Raw genomic sequence first — 19,456 nt, 5'->3', positions numbered from 1 at the left:
TCTCCCAAGCATAATACAAACCTTGTTGCTAGGAGAGCGGAGTCCCAAAGGCCCAAAGGTTATGGTCATTGTCACTCCCAGCACAAGTGGTGGTATATTAAGCTGTGTAAACCTTCCTTGGGAAGGAAGATTGAGGGTGTGGTGGAAGGACACAGGAGGAATTGGGGAGAAGCAGGTAATTAGGTATCCTCAGGGGGTGATTCATTGGCCCCTTTCCCTGAAAATATTTTTCAAGACCGTTTAAAGGAAACAGTTTTTGAATGAGTAATCCCGAATGGGAGTGTGACCATAAAACTAGAAGTCCTCTAAAAAGAAAGTTATTTCTTTTTTTCCCTCCACAAATTTTGCCCATCTGGGGGATTTCATCAAATAGCTACGTGAGACTTATGAAATATGCTTAGGAGAACCAGAGTCATCGCTGCCTAGTTCAAGGGAAGTGAGCCCAGTCAGTCCCTTTGGTCTCATAAAATAACTGGTAATTTCTGCAGCCCCCAATGTACTTCTAGATGGTTGGTGTGAAAACTCTTCAGGGGTATCCAAAATGAATGAAACAAGGGAAGCCGTTGGGGAGGCAGCGGCAATTTGCAGAGTAAAGGGGAGATGCATTTAACCCAGAGGGAAAAACTAATAGAGTGGTTATTTTTTTTCAGACTAAGATGAATTCTTTAACCTTTTTACATAGAGAAGATATCATCCCTTACTGATAGGGCTAAATGATGACTCTTCCTCTCTCATTTCTCTCACTGCACTGAGAAGGACACCCGCGGCATACTAATTCAGCATTGTGCAGAGCACTTCATGGATACAATAGTTCTAATTTGGCACATTCTTGTGAAATCCTTCTTCATTAATTTAAAAATTACAGTGTAGATGTAAACAAAAATTTATCCCAGCTGCTGGTGTCTGTCCATAGAGTGGATACGTTCAATAAATGTCAGTCTAGTTTTTCACACTTTTCTCTTTCTGATGTTGAAAACAGAGAACTTCCTCCAAGTTCATCACAGTGGGAAATTCTTTGTGTCCTTCTTTGTGGTTCTGAGTCAGAAACAATGATGGGTCATGCAGTGGTGCACCAACATAGCCTTTGCTATGACAGTATCCTTAATTATTGAGAATGCGAAACCAAATCCGATCTTGCTTACCTCCTTTCTCTTTTTAAATCTGATTTTTCTCTTTTGGTCGACTTCCAATAGTATCTTTTCTTCCTTATAGTCTCAGCAATTGACCTGCCAGCTACTAACTTCACCTTTATCAGTTACTGTATGAATCTAGACCTCTGAACAATTTTCTTTTTTGCTTCTTTCTCATCCTGTTTATGATCTGACCAATCCCTAATTCTAAAGTCTTGATTGTTAGATTATTAAGCTTTTGCCAGATCCAGAGTTTTTCTCAGTGCCACACACACAAAAAATGTGTTATTATTCTTATCATCTTGGTCCGTGGATTCCATTAATATTCCATATCAATCAATAATGGCAGCCCCTCCGGTGTCATTTAGCAAATAGTGGAAATAGAGTTAACAACAGATTTCTAAGTAAATACTGGAATTATTATTTTTGTGATTTATGCTGGAGGTCACAATATGTAGATATTCTTTTGTACCCTTAGTTGGAAGGATTACTGAACCACACTATTGTTTGCATGTGTGTGTGTGGACCGATGTAGGGAAAAGGGGAAGGGTGGCTACAAAGTGAGGTTCAGAGGCTAGAAAACCTAAGTTCAAGCCTTACCTTCGATATATACTGGCTTTGTGACATCATCTAACCCTCAGTGATCTAGGCAACTCTCTAAGACTTTAAGTAGCAGAGAAGGTGACTGGCTGTATTCCTTAAAAAGTTTACCACTTGAGAGTTCCCTATCTTAATGAAATCACAGGTATATATGTGTGTTTACATAATATATACTATATATATGTAATATATAATGTAGACATATGGTGCATATGTATATATAGGTGTATATGGAATATATATATATATATAGGTATATTTGTGTATGTGCATTTGCAAATATGACATACATATATAAAATACATATTTTATGTATTTATGTATATTATATTTATGTATATTATATACACAGATATTTACTTCTACATAAATACATACATTCTATCACAGATACACATGATATATTATATATACATGATATATTATATTCTAATATTAATATATGATATTATTGTTATCCTTTACATTCATATAGATATATACCCTGTTCCTTAACTACATAATTTCTGTGATAATTTCTGTTGAATAGAATCATTGAACTCTTGTGCTGAAGGGACCTTAGAGATTGTCTGGCCTAAACTCCCGTGGCAGATATTTCAGAAAATTCTGAACTCTCCAGACTAGCTAATGCCTGGGATGAATCAGTTCAAAGCCACCCACAGATTGGAACCACCCACTGTGCAAAAGGAGGGAAATCAGTTTCATTTAAAAGCATATTTGAAGGGACCATGGAGAAACCGTTTTCATTTTTAAATTACTGGGAAAAAATGATTGGCTAGGACACCTTAATAAAGCACATGTATGCCTTTATTTATCGTGTTTTGAAAGATTTTTCTTCATACAAATATGTATATATGTATATATATGCACATATATTATGTAAATATAGGTATATATACGTATCTATCTTTCTATCTATCCAGCTGTAGATAGAGCTCTTTTGGCTCAATTATTTCATACATTTTGTGAACGTTCCTGACTCCTCAGAGATTCAAGCCAGGGTGCGGTTTGGGAGGAACAGAATGAGTCCATGATCCCTACTGTTCCCCTCAACCCTTTCATTTCTTCTTTGCTCTTTCTATCCTCTGGAGGTTTTAGTGATGCAAAAATAAAACAGGCCTTTCTCCTGGTTACTGGAGGGCTCACAGTTGGAGAGAAACACGAGCCTCTCCCTTCTTCTTCCGAATGTGTCTCCCCACCCATATGCAAAAGGGATGGGAAGGCAATTGCTTCTGGAGAGTCATTCTATGAGGATTTATGCACCATGGCCTCCTGTGCTTTTATTCCTATTTATCTTTATTTTTGGCATCCTGTGCCTTTATTAAAGTCATTCCTTCAAATAAGGTGTTGGAATAGGAGAGGAAAGTAGAAACATTTAATGTAATTGGGAAGGGTTCAGGGAGGCTTTGAAATTTTACAATTCCTGGCTGGGATTTTTTCCTTGCTATCTAAGAAAAGACAAAATTTGGTTCACAAAGTGTTCTTATGTAAATGTTTTGAGGTGACCTACTCAGGTAGCCAGGGTGGTACAAAGAATAGACCACTTCGCCTCATCAGGAAAATATGAGTTTAAATTTGGTTTTGGACACTTACCAGCCCTCTTTGCCTCAATTTCCTCAAATGAAAAATGGGGATAAAAACAGCATCTACCTGGAAAGGTTGTTGTGAGGATCAAACGAGATAATATTTGTAAGACATTTAGCACAGTACTGGCAAATTATAGGCTATTATTATTAAATTATTTTTCCTTTTTCCTTCCCTTTACACAAATAAGTTATGAAACAGTTTTCAAGTCTTCCATTCCTCCATATAAAGTCATATCAATGGGCTTATGACTGAGAGTTGGAATGAAAATAAAATAAACTAAAGATTAGTCACCAGTGCTATTTTTTCAAAGGTTAATTGTTTGTGGACAAGAGCTTATTCTATATGTACTGAAATTTTAAGAAAGGATCTTAGTGATTTACTTTTCAATTCATTTAATCAAATATCTACCAATTACTCAACAAGAATTTCAAACAATAAACAATTTATCCGGCAGTTATTATGTGCCAGCCATTATGATTGGTTACTAGCACTTTCTACAAAGACAAAAGAACATAAATATGTCCTGCCTTCAAGGAGTTTACACTCTATTGGAGTAGACAGCATGTTTACTAAATAGCACATACAAAATATTTGCCAAGCAAATTAAACATCTGACCTGCTTAATGTGCATGATCACAATTTTAAGCACTCGAGGAAGAGTGATAACTACTAAAACACAAATCTTCCATCCCTATGGAGCTTCCACTCTAGGGGGTTATATGACACATGTAGGGACCGCTTAATTCTTTATATTTCTGTCTCTTGTGCCTCATACAGTATCTGGCACATTACAGATACTTTAAAATATTTTCTTTTTGATTGATTTATGGGTCATGGGCAGACATGACCATCCCATCCCCATGGATGATTGAGATAAAAGAAGGAAACTTGTCAGTTGAGGTGTTGAGGTTGATGAACTAGGTGGGGGTATATATATATATATATATATATATATATATATATATATATATATAATTTTAAAGTTTGCTAAATGTTTGGGATTCATTATGTCACTGAACTTAACAACATTGCTGGTTAGAACTGGCCCAAATGATATTGCTACCTGGGCCAGTAATGTGTCCATAATTACTTAGAGTTTTTAAAAGGAGTATGGATACCCACTTGTTTGATATATTATAAAGTGCTTTTCTGTTCATGTATACATTGAATCAGTATTTCTTATTCAGAGATTCTGTAATTCATTGAATTACAGAACTCATAAGTATTTTTAATGCAATAAAAACTCAGGGAAATTGATTCTTCCAAACTGGAAAAAGCCAGATGACTTCCTTAACTCAGGTAGATGCTAGTTTAGCCACAGAGTAGTGTTTTTCTTAAAGGTGAAGATATTGAGCCTTCATAACAAACTATAAAACTTGCATTGCAGTAGTAAGTAATCCATATTTCTAATTGAATTTAGGAATGAGTATTTCCATGATCTGTCAGAGCTCAGTAGGACAAAGATGTAAAGCTTCCACTCCATGAAAGGACAAATTTCATTGTTTTTTTTTTTTTTTTTTAATAAGTTTTGTATCTAAGTTCTAGTTCTAGTGTTAAACCCAATAAACACGTCCATAGTTTTGTCTGTACTAAATTGGCTTTGGGCATCTAGATGGCGCAGTGTATAGAGTGCTGTGCCTGTAGTCAAGAAGACATTTTTCTAAGTTCAAATCTAGCCTCAGATACCTCTTAGCTTTGTGACGATCAGTTGTACCTGTCTTAAATAAAAGTAGGAGGAAGAAGGTAGGGAGACTATATGGTACAGTGGAAAAGCCCTGGACTTGAAGGCACAAGACCTGGCTTCAGGTACTGTACCACTTTGGGTAAGTCACCCATGCTCTTAGAGTACAGTGTGTGAGATCCTACTAAAAGGAACATTTCTGCCCCAAGAAAATACAAAAAACTACTTCCTCTGGGACCAAGAAAAGAAAAAAATGCATTGAGTTTCTAGAGTTTTGATTGAACAAATTAAAATATTTCACTGCAGTCAGATAGCATTGAGAGCCAAGAATCTGATATTACTGTTTTGGTTTGCATCAATCAGCCTGTGGGCATAGGGACCCTGTTATTTGTTTATGAAGACACTGAAATCAGAGAGGGAATGCAATGGACCAAGGGAACAATTATGAAATTCTTACATATAATGACAACTAAAATGGTTTCATAACTTCTCTGATGGTTGAAATGGAGCGAGATTCAAATGAGTTATTTTATGTAAAACATAACTTTAAAGCTTATTATTATCTTACATTCTGGTGCCAACAGTCAATATTACTTCCTCACAGATATTTATGTAGTCACAGCATACGATGCGACTACTTTCACAGAAAAATAAAATGGCAAACCCTGCTGAAACCCAGAGTGCATCAGGAGCAGCCTTTCCTACCTGCACGACAAGCAGATCTGTTCCAATTTATTAAAAATAGTGCATATGCAATTTATGTTGTCCTTGGCTCATTATCAGGGATATTTTCCTTGAGATGTGTTATGGAAAGAATATTTCCTAACCTGTTCATGGCCCTTCTATTTTTTAAAATATTCAACCGATGCCATAAAGAGTTTTGGCAATCTAATTATACCAACCTTTTTATGCTGCTATAATCTTGGCTTTTTAATAATTTAGCATTTATTGAAATTCAGACGTGTAGTAGACAATTTGCAGAAAAGATATTACCTCTAGGCTGTGGGTTTAAGTAGAAAAAATCTTGAATGGGACTGTGAAGATTGGCAGTTTGAGATGTTTTTGGAGAGTGGTGGGAGCAGTTTATACTTTAATTCTTGAAATCTTCATTGGATTCCTTTTCTGATCCATGCAAGTTTTTAAGCAAAAAAGAAGGTACAATTTCTATTGCATATATGTGTGTGTGTGTATGTGTGTGTGTATCAGGAGAAAGCTATAAAAGACAATATCTAGAAAACTTTATCAAATTTGATAGCCATGTTTTTTTTTTTTTTAATATGACCATGAGTATTAGAAATTCTCATTGATCTGAAATTTGCCAACTTTTATTCTTGTTGTTCATTTATTTTAGTCATGTCTGACTCTTCCTGATCCCATTTGGGTTTTCTTGGCAAGGCTATTGGAGTAGTTTATCATTTTCTTTAGGAGGAGGAAACTGAAGGCAAACAGGGTTAAAGGATCACACAGCTAATTAGTGTCTGAGCCTGGATTAGAACTTGGGTTTTCTTTGCTTCAGTCCTGGCACTCTTTCCTACCTAGTTGCCCCAACTTTTTTTCTGAGCATATTTGTATCTGTCCTTATTATTTTCTCCATTAATGGGAATTTACTTATGAATAAGGATTACTTCATTCATTGCATTTAAATCCCCAGAAGCTTGTTCAGTGCCCAGTACAGAAGAGGTGCTTGATAAATATTTATTGATTGATTTTAAATATGAAATGCTTTAGATTTAGATCGAGAGGAACAGTGATGAATGACAGGCTATAAACTTAAAGGCAGGGCCTTTATTGATTTAAATTTTATATTTTTTCCCATCACTAGTAGCATACTGTTCTTGACATGGTAGGGCCTTGATGCTTATGTTATATGATGCTGGACTCATAAGTGGCATTTGGTGAATATTTAATTTTAGTCATAAACCCCTTTGTTTTATGGATGAGGAAACTGAGACACAACTATGTTGAGTGACTTGATAGGGAAACACTGAGGGTGTTTTTCTGATACTAAATATTGTGCTTTATCCACTCTGCTACATACATACTTATAAACTTTATATTTTCTTAGAAAGTTCATGGAATATGAAATTAGAAATCCTATACAAAATTTAAAAAATGATTATCAACCTCCCTGTTGTATATCCATCATTTTATTGAATGGTTTTGAACATTTTCTAGACACTCATGCCCACATATAACTGATTAAAGCTATGCTATTTTTACCAGGTTGTGGTGGGGAGCTGACTGGACCTTCTGGATTCTTTACTAGCCCCGAGTACCCAGAAAAGTATCCATCCAATAAGGAGTGTATCTGGTACATTCACACAGCCCCAGGAAGCAGTATTCAGCTTACTATTGAAGACTTCGATGTGGAATACCACTCAAACTGCAGATTTGATGTCCTTGAGGTAGGAATTCTATTTTATTTTATCTATCTATCATTTATCTATCTATCTATCTATCTATCTATCTATCTATCTATCTATCATCTATCTATTTATTCATTCATTCATTTATTTATTTGTCTGTTTGTTTTGCTGGGACAATTGGGGGGTAAGCGACTTGCCCAGGGTCACGCAGCTAAAGGAATTTTATTTTTTAATTGTGCCCAAAGACCTCCCTTGCAGAGGGCTGTCAAGTCAGCAGGTATTTATTAAACATCCACTGTGTGTCAGGCACTGGAGAAAAAATGCAGAGACACTCCCTGCTCTCAAGGACAGAACAATTTACTTGGGGAGATAATATGCAAACAACTATGTACAAATAAGACACATGCAGGAGAAACTGGAGAATATCTCAGGGATAGAATTATAGGAGACTAAGGAGGGCTTTTGGCCAGAGGAGGGATTTTAGCTGAGATTTAAAGGAATCTAAGAGGTGGAGTGGATCAAGCATTCTGTGCATGGGGGTCAGCCAGGGAAATGCACTAAGTCAGGAAATGGGGTTTTGTGTGGGCTACAATGGCAAGGCTACTGTCATTGGATTGTACATGTTGTGGGGAATTTTAGATATAAGGAGACTGCAGAGGCAGGAAAGTTCCAGGTAGGGAAAAGCTTTGAAAGCCAAACAGAGGATTTTACATTTGTTCCTGGAAATAATTGAGACCCTAAAGTGTTGTGGGATCACAAGTTGGAAGATTTAATTGTATTTAAGTTAATTAATTGCTAGTTCTGTCTCATGCCCCATCCTCAGCATTCAGAGTTTATTTTGTATTTATCCTGCTTTTACTTGTCTGGGAATGTGTTGTATTCCCCCATGTAAAAAGGGGGTTCTTGGATGAAGTGGCCATCTTACTCCTGTATTTGTATTGCCAGTGTCAGGCACATCATAAGGGCTTAATAAATGCTGATTTAGTGATTGATTGTGAAAAGTCATTTCTGATTACATATTCAATCATTATGACTGACAGGTGTATGGAGCTACATGAACACACACACATTCACATGAATTTTAAATTTTAAATTAATTTAATTTTTAAAAATTTAAATTAATTATTTAATTAAAATTAATTTCAAACTGTTGTTTCCCAAATAGAAAAGAGACATTCCATTAATAAGAGAAGAATGGGATATATTTCGGAGCAAGCACGCTGCCTTTCTGGAGGGAATCTCTTGATCCATAGAGACAATCCTAGCTCTGGAGTTCAAAAAGCCTGATTTCAAATAGTCTCAGAGAGTTGCTAGTGGGGTGATTCTCTGCAAGCACCTTAACCTCATCTGTCTTAGGTTCCTCATCTGGTAAATGGATATTTTAATAGCTCATATTTTGAAGGATTGTTGTGAGGATCCAATGAGATACTATTTTTAAAGGGCTCAGCACAATGTCTAATATATAGTAGTTGCTTAATAAATGTGTATTCACAAACAGGCTAGCTTTAAAAATCTCGAAGCCTACCAGTTTGAAAGCCATAGGTAGAATTTATCTACTGTAAGTCGCTCAGGCTTGATTTTGGAAACCAGGCTGCATTGCAGAGTTATCACACTGAAAATTCACTAGGTCCCAGCCAAAGCTGTTTCTGCCCCCAGGTCAGAAATCACATTCCAGAGTGTTTTTATGGACATGGTTGGTGCCGAATCATTTTGATAGGAACAAACAGTTTTTGAAGAGAAAACAATGTCCTATTGCTGTTGTCTTGGCTGTGAGCTCAATACATTGCAGTGTTGGATCCCCTGGGGTACCCCACAGCTGCCAGGGCCAGTGTACAAAGTGCTGGGGCAGAAGATCACGGAGTGGGGTCTATCAGGGTTCCTGAGTTATCTGGGTTCATATGAGGGGGCCAAGGTGAAGATATTTAATATCTGAGGAAGATTTGAATCCAGATCCTCTCATTCTAGATCCAAGGCTCTTTTCTCTTGACTAGGTTGCCTCTCTGAGTCTTACTCTGGGCTTTTTTCATTTTCCCTCTGAGAAAACCACATGAATATAATTGACCCAGCAAGCCTGGCTCTTGGTGCTCTCTGGACACTCATGCTCATTACCCAGAATATTCACACTTGGGTTAGGCCATAAAACAAATACATGGAAGAAAATTGAATATTCCCTTTAAATAAAAAAATGCATTTGTATAGATAGAGTTTGTTTTATATCATCTACATTTCCCATTTTCCTGTCCCACCTTGCAAAGAATCATTCCTCATAATAAAGAAATTTTAAAAGGGGAGAAAATGAAGTTGAAAAAACTTAATATATGAAAAAATTCTGCCATTTATAAGCTGTGTTTCATACTAATGATCCCCTATCTCTGCAATGAAGTAAGCAAGGTATTCTCTCACATTTCTTCATTAGAACTAGGCTTGGTCATTAACATTTCTAAGCATTCAATTACACTTTTTTTTGGTCATTTTTAAAAATTGAAATTGTAGATACTTTTCTGATTATTTGAAAAGTATCTACTTGTTTTTCAGTTCTTTGCTGTTACCAAAAAAAAAATCGAGGCTATATTCTAGTGTATATAAACAGTCTTTGCCCTCCTACATCTCCCTTCCTCCCCTCTGCTTTAACCTCCTTGGAGTATATAACTAACTGTGGAGTTTCTGTTTCAGAAGATGTTAATATTTTAGTCACTCACTTGGCTTAATTACAAGTTTCTTTCCAGAATAGTTGGACCAATTCACAATTCCACCACAAATGCATCAGCACGCCCTTATTTCCCTAATCCTTCCAACACCAACTCTTCCCCATCTTTTGCCATTTTCCCAATTTTCTGTATGAAATCCCACTACTTGTTGTGTGATAGCAGACTGTCAGGGAGTGAAATTTTCCTCCCTCCCAATACGGGGCCCAAGCCTGCAGCCTAGTTTGTACATCCTTTTGGCCAGTGGGAGGCTGATGGGCGAAGGGTGCTTTCTCCAATGTCAGTTTGTAAAGATTTTACCTTGCTTGGTTTTCTCTTTTATTTTCTGGATTCAGCTCTAATTGCTCTATGGCTGATGCATGATTCCTCCTTGGGGGGATTACTGAGAGCAGGAAGGAACAAAGTGTCCATTTAGTCTGCTGCATGGTTCCATCTATCTTGTCATGAAAATGACCCATTTATCTTCCATGGAAAAGTGTGTCTCTACACGGGTCACCTTCTGATCACAAACGTATATTAAAATAATAATAATAATAAGATAAATATAAAATAATAAAATATAATTTTACAATAAAATATAATAATGATAAAAGCATATTTTCTTGCTTCACAAAGATAAACACCCGCATTTTAGACATCACTTTCTTGGCTCTTTTAGGGGCGGAGAGACCTTGGTTTTCTTTATCCTGACAATCTGTTTACAAATGGTCATTGTAGGGACTAGGGGGAGCCCAGTGTCCCAGCACATGCCATTGTCTTGGTTTATGGCTCCTGCGGGTGGATTTCCTTCCCTTCCCTGTGTCAGCGCAGCCCGCTTTTCACACAGCTTCATAAAAACAGGCCGGAGGGTTTCCATGGCAAAAACAATAAAGTGTTACTTTTGGCCTCCACAAACGCAACCAATAGTTAACATATGACTCTCCAAAATGGGAAGAGATGGAAAGAATTCCAGGGTGTGGCTCATGGGGCACTCTGGCATATGACTAAACGGCCGAGAAGCAAAATCAGGCTGCTGGGAACACAAGATTCAGAGATAAAAATGTGTTTTGATTGAAGGCTTGGGATAGAGCACATCTCAAAGCCTGCGGTTTTAGTCTGTTTTGACCATTTGCTTCTGCTCTGTTAGCTCCATTTACTGTTACAATCAAGTCAGCATTCCCATGTTATGAGCAACCAAGAGGCTGTTGTCGCATTGAAGCAACCGACCATTTCCATGGCGCTGATTCCTGAGCATCCAATGGGCCGTGGGCGAGGGCTGAGGACGAAGTTAAAAGGCTGCATCATCCTTTAACCCCATTAACGGTGAAAGGAGGGGGAAAGGCCGGAGCTGAGGGGCAGCCAATAAAATTAACAGCATCCTTACATCTCTGGTCCTCACGCCAGGGTAAAAGTCAGATTTCTCCCCAGAAGCTGATGAGCTGGCCCCATCCTTCCAGGCTAGAGCAGACTAAAAGTCTGGTGCTCTTGAAGGGGAGTCAGCTAGCGTCCCCACAGAAGGGCCTGGGGGATCTGTTCTGGGGGATCACACAGTGAAGTGCAATGGAAGGGCCTTGGGGAGATCGTGGAAAAGGCAGCGTCGCCTTGTAACTGCTCCCCAAGGTCTGCTGAGCCGGGGGTCAGGGAGGACCCTTCTGTGTGTGTGTGTGTGTGTGTGTGTGTGTGTGTGTGTGTAACCAGGACTGAGAGTGTCCTGCACGGGGCTAAGTCAGCTCCAGCCTCTTCTCCCCAGTCATTCTCTAACACCACATGGCTGTGAGGAGCCCCCTTCCCACTGGCTACATCCCTGGGACCGGGAGTATCTCCAAGAATGCTGTCAGGGCTGGCCACCACATGCTTTCACTTCGTTCTCTTTGCCTCATCGTTCTTGGAGACCTCATTGACTTCTTCCCTCACAGCATCCAGGAAGAATTCTGTAAGGGGAAAGATCTTAGGGTATTTCTCTTCTCTGACACAATCATCCTATGAACAGATCTTTGAACGCCCCCCCCCCCCCCACAGTATAGTTTTTCCATTTTAAGTAAAAAGATTGTTTTTTCCATTTTAAGTGAAAAATCTCATGAGTTTTGAAAAGTCCAACAGCCCAGGATGTTAAAGTCTGGGTGTGCAGCCAGTCTAGCATTGACACCCCAAAAGCAAAGAGCACTCCCTTTGGGAGTGATCTGTCAAACTGTATCTGAATATAAAATTGGTAGGACCACTGTTATGTAGTAATTAATCATGTGGCTGTCATTGTTGTTAGGGGGAGATATTTATACTTTTGTTCTCACTATAATTTCAAAGTAAATATGCCCCCCACCCTAAAAGCTAAATGATGTTAAGTGATTAAATGGATTGTGGGGCTAATCATTGGCATCTAATAATGGAGAAAATACAGTTTATAGAAATATTCAGAGTACCCTGAAATCCTGAAAGGCAGATTTAACTTCCCTGGTTGGAGGCAGGAGCCAGAGTATACTCCCTACCCATCATTATTCTCTATTTTCTCACCATCTAGTTCTATCCTGAGAAGAAAACCTATAGAAGATCCTATTTGTTTCTTCTGTTCACTCAAGTAGACCAGGGGCTGTACTCCCTGAGAGTGAAATAGTTATTCAGAATGAACACAGGGGAGGACCAGGAGCACACAGTGCTTAATAAGCATCATTTAAAATGAATTCTAACGCAGAAGCTCAGAGTTGGAAGGGCCATCAGAGGCTCACACATGAATAAGAATCCCATCAATACCATACAGCTGGTGATCTAATCTTTGCTTGAAGACCTGCTATCAGCTTTCCTAAATGAAGCTAGGCTCCTTGTAGATTTTGTGTCCCACTCTTCACCCCTGCTGTCCAGGTGTCCTGCTTTGGGCAGGTGTCCATGACTTTAACATCATCACCTTTTGCTGAAGAAGGAAACCCATAGAAAGTGGGAAAGGGTATTTTGGACAAAGATGGAGGATGGCTCATTTTAGCCTCAGTTCTGCCACTTGGATTATTGTCTGTGTGAAGGGACACGTAAGCCTCCTCCTTCCCCTCCAAGCTGGCCTTTTGATGGGGCTCAGGAGGCCTCAGGAACATCAAATCCTTGCAAAGGATCCGAGCTTCAGGCTGCCTCCTTCCTCTGCCGTTACCATCCTTAAACAGAGCTCACATGGGAACAGCTGTTTCATTCATCTGGGCCCAAAGGACTGGAAGGAACTGAAGAGACAAAGGAGTCATTGTGGATTCAAGAGACACTCTTTTTCAAGAGCTTTCTCATTGTTTTTTATTCTCCTCTATCAGCACTTACTAGACAAGCTGCATTTCCTAGCTCTCGATAGACCAGTGCAAGATCTTCCAGGAAGTTCAAGGATATGGGAGTGGTCTCTTATTAATACAAGGGCAGCATCTTTTGGGGGAGAGCACAGGGCTCCGAGTCGGAGGGCTTGAGGTCTACAGCCAGCTTTCTCACTCTAAGCTGTGTGACTTTTAACGGGGGCAGTTCACATCTAGTTTTCTCATCTGTTAATGAATTCTACGTTCCGAGTCCAAGATGGTACTATGGTTTTTGATCCAAGGAGTGAAAGTTTGAAATCTTGTTTTCTCTTGTCCACCGATAGAGACCTTCACAGAAGATTTCTTTAGTAACAGTTGTCAGTTAACTTGAATAGAAACTCTTGTTTATGAATTTCTACTACTTAGTCCAAGACCCAATCTAATTACTCTTATTTTCCCTATGTACCCTCTGCTGTGTCAAGCATCCATTAGTCATTCACTCCTTTGTATGATTTCATTTAACCGGTCTTCTTCCCTTCTGTAAGTGAGCTGATGTTAGGACATTGAGGTTATGAGACTATTTATTAAAGGGATTGTAGGCACAGATAAAAGCAGGACCGATAAGTCGTGATTCTAGGCCAGAGAACAGGGTGCAGACACGGGCTCCTTGGAGAGCAGGGCCAGAGGTACCTAGAAGATGAAGAACAATGAGAGAGCAGAAGTACCTGTGCTGAAGTTCCTGCTCCTGTATGTCTAATTTTAGATGAAGTTTGCTGCAGAATAGAAAATGAAATCTCTTTCTATTTTGAATCCTCTCTTATGTTCTGCTGTGCACATGGGAATTATTTTTGTTTGTTTGTTTTCTATTTGTTTTTAATTACTCAATTAAAAGTAAAGATATAGGAAAAGAAAAAATATTTTGACAAAAGAAAAAATGAAAGTTCCTGGGTTAGGAATGATTTGTCTATAGAATTCTCTTTCTGAGGATGTATGTATATATATATAGATATACATATATATATATATGTATACACAGGTACATATAAAGACATATTCCCAAAGTCAGAAAATCATATCTTTTATCAGTGTTGACACTCCTGTGGAAAAACTAAAGTTTATGAAAAGTAACAAAAATGAATAATCTTTGAAACTCTGTTTTTCCCCTTTAATTTGGGAAAGGAATCCCTTTTAACTAGTCCATACCATTCATGCTGATAAAGCAATCTTCAAATAGTTTAGGAAAGCTGTATTTTTCAAGTATATTTCTGGAGCAAAGTGAATGCTTTTGACAGCACATAATTGCATTTAAAGTTCATCCAATGCCCATCAATTGGAGAATGGCTGGGTAAATTGTGGTATATGAATGTTATGGAATATTATTGTTCTGTAAGAAATGACCAGCAGGATGAATACAGAAGAGGACTGGCGAGACTTACATGAACTGATGCTAAGTGAAATGAGCAGAACCAGGAGATCATTATACACTTCGACAACGATATTGTATGAGGACATATTTTGATGGAAGTGGATTTCTTTGACAAAGAGACCTAACTGAGTTTCAATTGATAAATGACGGACAAAAGCAGCTACACCCAAAGAAAGAACACTGGGAAACGAATGTGAACTATCTGCATTTTTGTTTTTCTTCCCGGGTTATTTATACCTTCTGAATCCAATTCTCCCTATGCAACAAGAGAACTGTTCGGTTATGCAAACATATATTGTATCTAGGATATACTGCAACATATCCAACATATAAAGGACTGCTTGCCATCTAGGGGAGGGGGTGGAGGGAGGGAGGGGAAAAAAATCGGAAAAGAAACGAGTGCAAGGGATAATGTTGTCAATATAAAGTAATCATTAAATAAAAATTTAAAAAAAACGAAAAAAAATGAAGTTCATCCAATTAATATTTTTTTAAATGATAATAAGATAGTCCAGTGAGACTTAAAATTACTGGATTGCTTGAAAATTAGGACCTGAGAGCTGACAGACCAAAGGATGGGCAGCAATTGCTTACATGTATCACTTAATTGAGGCGTTTTCTTTCCATATTCCCTTGCAGGTGTATGGTGGTCCTGATTTTAATTCTCCTCGGGTGGCTCAGCTGTGTTCTTCCAGATCAAGAGAGAATCCTCTGCAAGTGTCGAGTGCTGGAAATTCAATAGCAGTCAGATTCAAGACTGACAGCAGCATAAACGGGAGGGGTTTCAATGCCTCGTGGCTAGAGCTCCCTGATGGTGAGTCTATCAAAATTCCAAACTAACTAAATTCTCCAGCTCAGCACATATGAAAGACTCAATGAATTAAGTTTATTAATAGTCATTGGAGAAAGCACTTCCTACTTTCTGCTTCCTTACTATCACTCTTCAGCCTAAAGCAATCTATATTTATCTGATAAACATTTGAGTTTAGTTCAGAAACTCATAGGAAATACTCATGTAGAACTAGAAACTAAATCTATTCATTGATTCTGGACCTCACCTTATAATGAAAATTCATTCTGTGATGGTCCTTTTGGTTAGATCCTCTCTCGAGTACTGGGCTCAGCTCCAGGTGCCCTATCTTGAGGACTCTGAACCAGAGGGCATCCTGAGAAGGGGAGCCGGGGAGGTGAAGAGAGCGGGAGTGGATGGAAGGTAATCGGAGAGAGAAGGCACAGGAGTTGGGAGCCTGGGACAGGTCTCTTGCAGATGTGATGTTTGAAGTAGCCAGGGAATCTAAGAAGTGGAACATAGGAGGGCAGTTTGGGGGCACAGAGAATGCAAAAGTATAGAAGGGGGAAGTGGGATATCATATGAGAAAGTAGCAAATAGCCCAGTAAGACTTGATTATAAAATGTCTGTAAGTGTACAAACAGAGCTGTAAGCCTGAGAAGGAGGAAGGGGCCAGGGGATGAAAAAGAGAGCAGTTTATACTTAAACCTGCATGTACAAGGAGACATTAGAGCTCATTTTATAGGAAATTTTTGGTATGTGGGCAGATGTATGCTTTAGAAAAGTCTCCTTGGCAGTTGAAGGGAGGATGGATGGGAGTGGGCAGAGGCCTGAGGTGCAGAACCCAGTTAGAAGGCCGTTACAGAAGGCCAATTCGAAGTCTACACTAGAGACTGGAGAATCTAAACTGGAAGAGGAGGTGGGGAACAGAGGGAGGGGACACACAGAAGAGAAATTTTGAAGATACAAACACTACATTTGGTAATAGATTTATATATGCTAGGGAAGGTAAGCGTGAGGGATTGAGGATGATGCTGAAGAAGCGGATCTGGGTGACTGGAAGGACCCCAGTGCTCTTGATAGTAACAGGGAAATTATAAAATGGTGGAGAATTGGGGGGAAATGATGGTGAAAGAATAATTAGTATTGATAGTCCATTTCATTATTTCCCTCCTCTTAATTGTATTTTATTTTTTCCAATAGTTTTCAACAGCCACTTTAATAAGATTTTGAGTTCCAGATGTTTTTCTCCTTCCCTCCCTGTCCCCTCTTCCTAAGATAGCAATCTGATATACAATCATATTAAATATATTCCACATTAGCCATATTGTGAAGGAACAATCAGAACCAAAGAGAAAAACTATAAGAAAGAAAAAACAAAAACTGGAAAGAGTGTGCTTTGATGTGGATAGCATTTTCCAGCATGACTCTTGAATTGTCTTGGATCACTGTATTGCTGAAAAAGCTAAGTCTATCACAGTAGATCATCACACAGTCTTGCTGTTACTTTGTAGTGTTCTCTCGATTCTGCTCACTTCATTCAGCATTAGTTCATGTAAATCTTTCTAGGTTTTTCTGAAAACTGCTCAAAATTTTTTATGGCACAGAGTATCCCATTATACCACAATTCTTAAGCCATTCTGTAATTGATGGGCATCCTCCAATTAATATTTCGTATTATTAAAGAAGACCAAAAAAGGGTTTGATTAAAAGTAGATTTTACTTACATCACAAAACTATTTCATTGGATATCATTTTATTCTTCCTCCCTTCAGTATTTCATTCATTTCAGGGTTTTTAAAAAAATTTTCCTTTTCTTGCAAAGGTTCAATTGAGTGGGAAATCATTCATATACATTCACTTCATTAGATTTTCAATAGAATGACATTTTAAAAGGGATTTTATAATTGCCAAGGGAATGGGGCATGTTCATGTAGGATTAAGATAAAAAGCAGAGAAGTTTATATATGTGATGTGATATTCTTTTCATGAATTGGTTGATTTCTCTCCTACAGGTTGTGGGGGCATTTTCCAGGCTTCCAGTGGAGAAATCCATTCTCCAAACTACCCCCATTCTTACAGGAGTAACACAGACTGTTCCTGGCTTATTCAAGTGGACAGAAACCATCACATTCTCTTAAATTTCACAGACGTTGACTTTGAACTACAGGATGCATGTATTACTGTAAGTGGCAAATGCTCAAGCATTATTTCTAACAAATCTTATTACTATGGCAACACATGGATTGATTTCTCCCACATGTTCACTGCATTAATTTGTTTGTTCTTATGTGAGGTGAAAGGCATTTGCCAAGTGCTTTCTACCATTTATGGTATTTTCAATTCTTAGATTTTTCTGCATCATTTGAAATCTACTCTCTCAAAACTAGGGTACATGTCTGTGAGTTTCTAGTTTTTCTTGCCTTCACTATCCCAGATTCTAAGGCTGAAAAGTTTTCATCATTGTACCCTAAAAATTACATCCAGAATATAAGGTTCCCTCCTGGGTTCCTTTATCTTTTCAAAGAAGAAAGCAAAGTTATCCATGAGAGATAAGGATCTATAGAGAGAAATGAGAGAGAGAGAGAGAGAGAGAGAGAGAGAGAGAGAGAGAGAGAGAGAGAGAGAGAGAGAGAGAGAGAGAAGAGAGAGAAACAAAGAGAGAGACACACACAGAGACAGAGAGACACAAAGAGACAGAGACACAGATATACAGAGACAGAGAGACAGAGATAGAGACACAAAGAGATATAGAATGAAACAGTGAAATAGAGACAGAAAGAGAGAAAAATGCATTTATTAAGTGCTAACTATGTACTAGTCATTCTGCCAAGGTCTTTACAAACTTTATCTCACTTTATTCCTCCTAATAACTCTGGGAGATAGGTACTATTATTATTCCTATTTTTTCAGATGAGAAAATAAAGACAGTCACTTAGCTAGTAAGTATATAATTGATTTCCTTTATAGTCCTCTCTATTTACTTTTATTCATTAAATATTATTCTGAGAGTGGGTCCATTGACTCTTTCAGAATAAAAAAGGGGCCCATGACATACACAGAAAAAGCTGAATTTCCCTGGCTTAGAACTATCCAAAAATGAATGAGATGCTTGGGAGAGAGGAGAAAACTTCAAGTGAAGACTTGTTTGATGTGTTATAGAGGGAATTCTTGATTACACAAAGATTGATCATAGATACCCCCTTCGGGACTCAGATTCTACGATTTATTGAGCCCAACAGGGGAAGGGGTGGAGAACACCTATGCAGCTCATATTACCACAGAGAAACTTGGTGCTTGATGGAGAACAAGTTAAGAAAGAGACCTCTGTCTTTACATCTGATAGACATCTCAAACTGGGTGTTCTGTGGACATCTTCAACTCAACAAGCCCAGAATTGAACTCATTATCTTCTTCCCGAAATTCTTCCCCCATCCAGACTCCCCTATTTTTGTTAAGCACACCACTATCCTTCCAAACTCGCTCAGGCTCACAGTCCTTGATTCTTTACTATCTTACCCCCATCACCACTCCATATCCAGTCTGTCGATTTCACCTTTACAATAACTCTCGAATATACCCCTGCTCTACCTTGATACTCTCACCAGTCCAGTGGAGACCCCTACTCCCTCCCCCTGGATTGGGGGGTCTCCCTGCCACAAGATTCTCCCCACTGCATTTCGTCCTCCATTCACCTGCCAAAGGGATTTTCCTAAAGTGCAGGTACCCAGTAAATGCCAATGGCTACATGGGACTTTCAGCATTTTCTCAATGGCCTCCAAAACCCTTCCTAACCTGTCCCAACCACTGTTTCCCCAGCCCTCTTACACCTTACTCACCCTATCTCCCTGACGAACCAAACACTGGCTGCCTTTTTCTTCCTTGACATTTCATGCTCAGCTCTGGGTATTTTCACTAGCTAGCCTGATGCTGGGAAG

The 19,456-nt window shown here is 38.6% G+C and overlaps 1 protein-coding gene across 1 annotated transcript in view; it reads left to right on the top strand.

Annotated features, from left to right (window-relative positions):
* CUBN (cubilin) overlaps positions 1-19,456 on the top strand; it is a 282,230-nt gene that overhangs the window by 114,026 nt on the left and 148,748 nt on the right. The window contains exons 28-30 of the mRNA XM_051963617.1: positions 7,222-7,403; positions 15,368-15,542; positions 17,534-17,703. Coding sequence (XP_051819577.1) covers positions 7,222-7,403; positions 15,368-15,542; positions 17,534-17,703 — 527 coding nt within the window. The remainder of the gene's footprint in view (positions 1-7,221; positions 7,404-15,367; positions 15,543-17,533; positions 17,704-19,456) is intronic.

The sequence above is a fragment of the Antechinus flavipes genome, chromosome 5 (assembly GCF_016432865.1).
Source record: "Antechinus flavipes isolate AdamAnt ecotype Samford, QLD, Australia chromosome 5, AdamAnt_v2, whole genome shotgun sequence".
Classification (NCBI taxonomy): domain Eukaryota; kingdom Metazoa; phylum Chordata; class Mammalia; order Dasyuromorphia; family Dasyuridae; genus Antechinus; species Antechinus flavipes.
The sequence above is the reverse complement of the archived record's forward strand: the minus strand, read 5'-3'. Positions and strand labels throughout refer to the sequence as shown.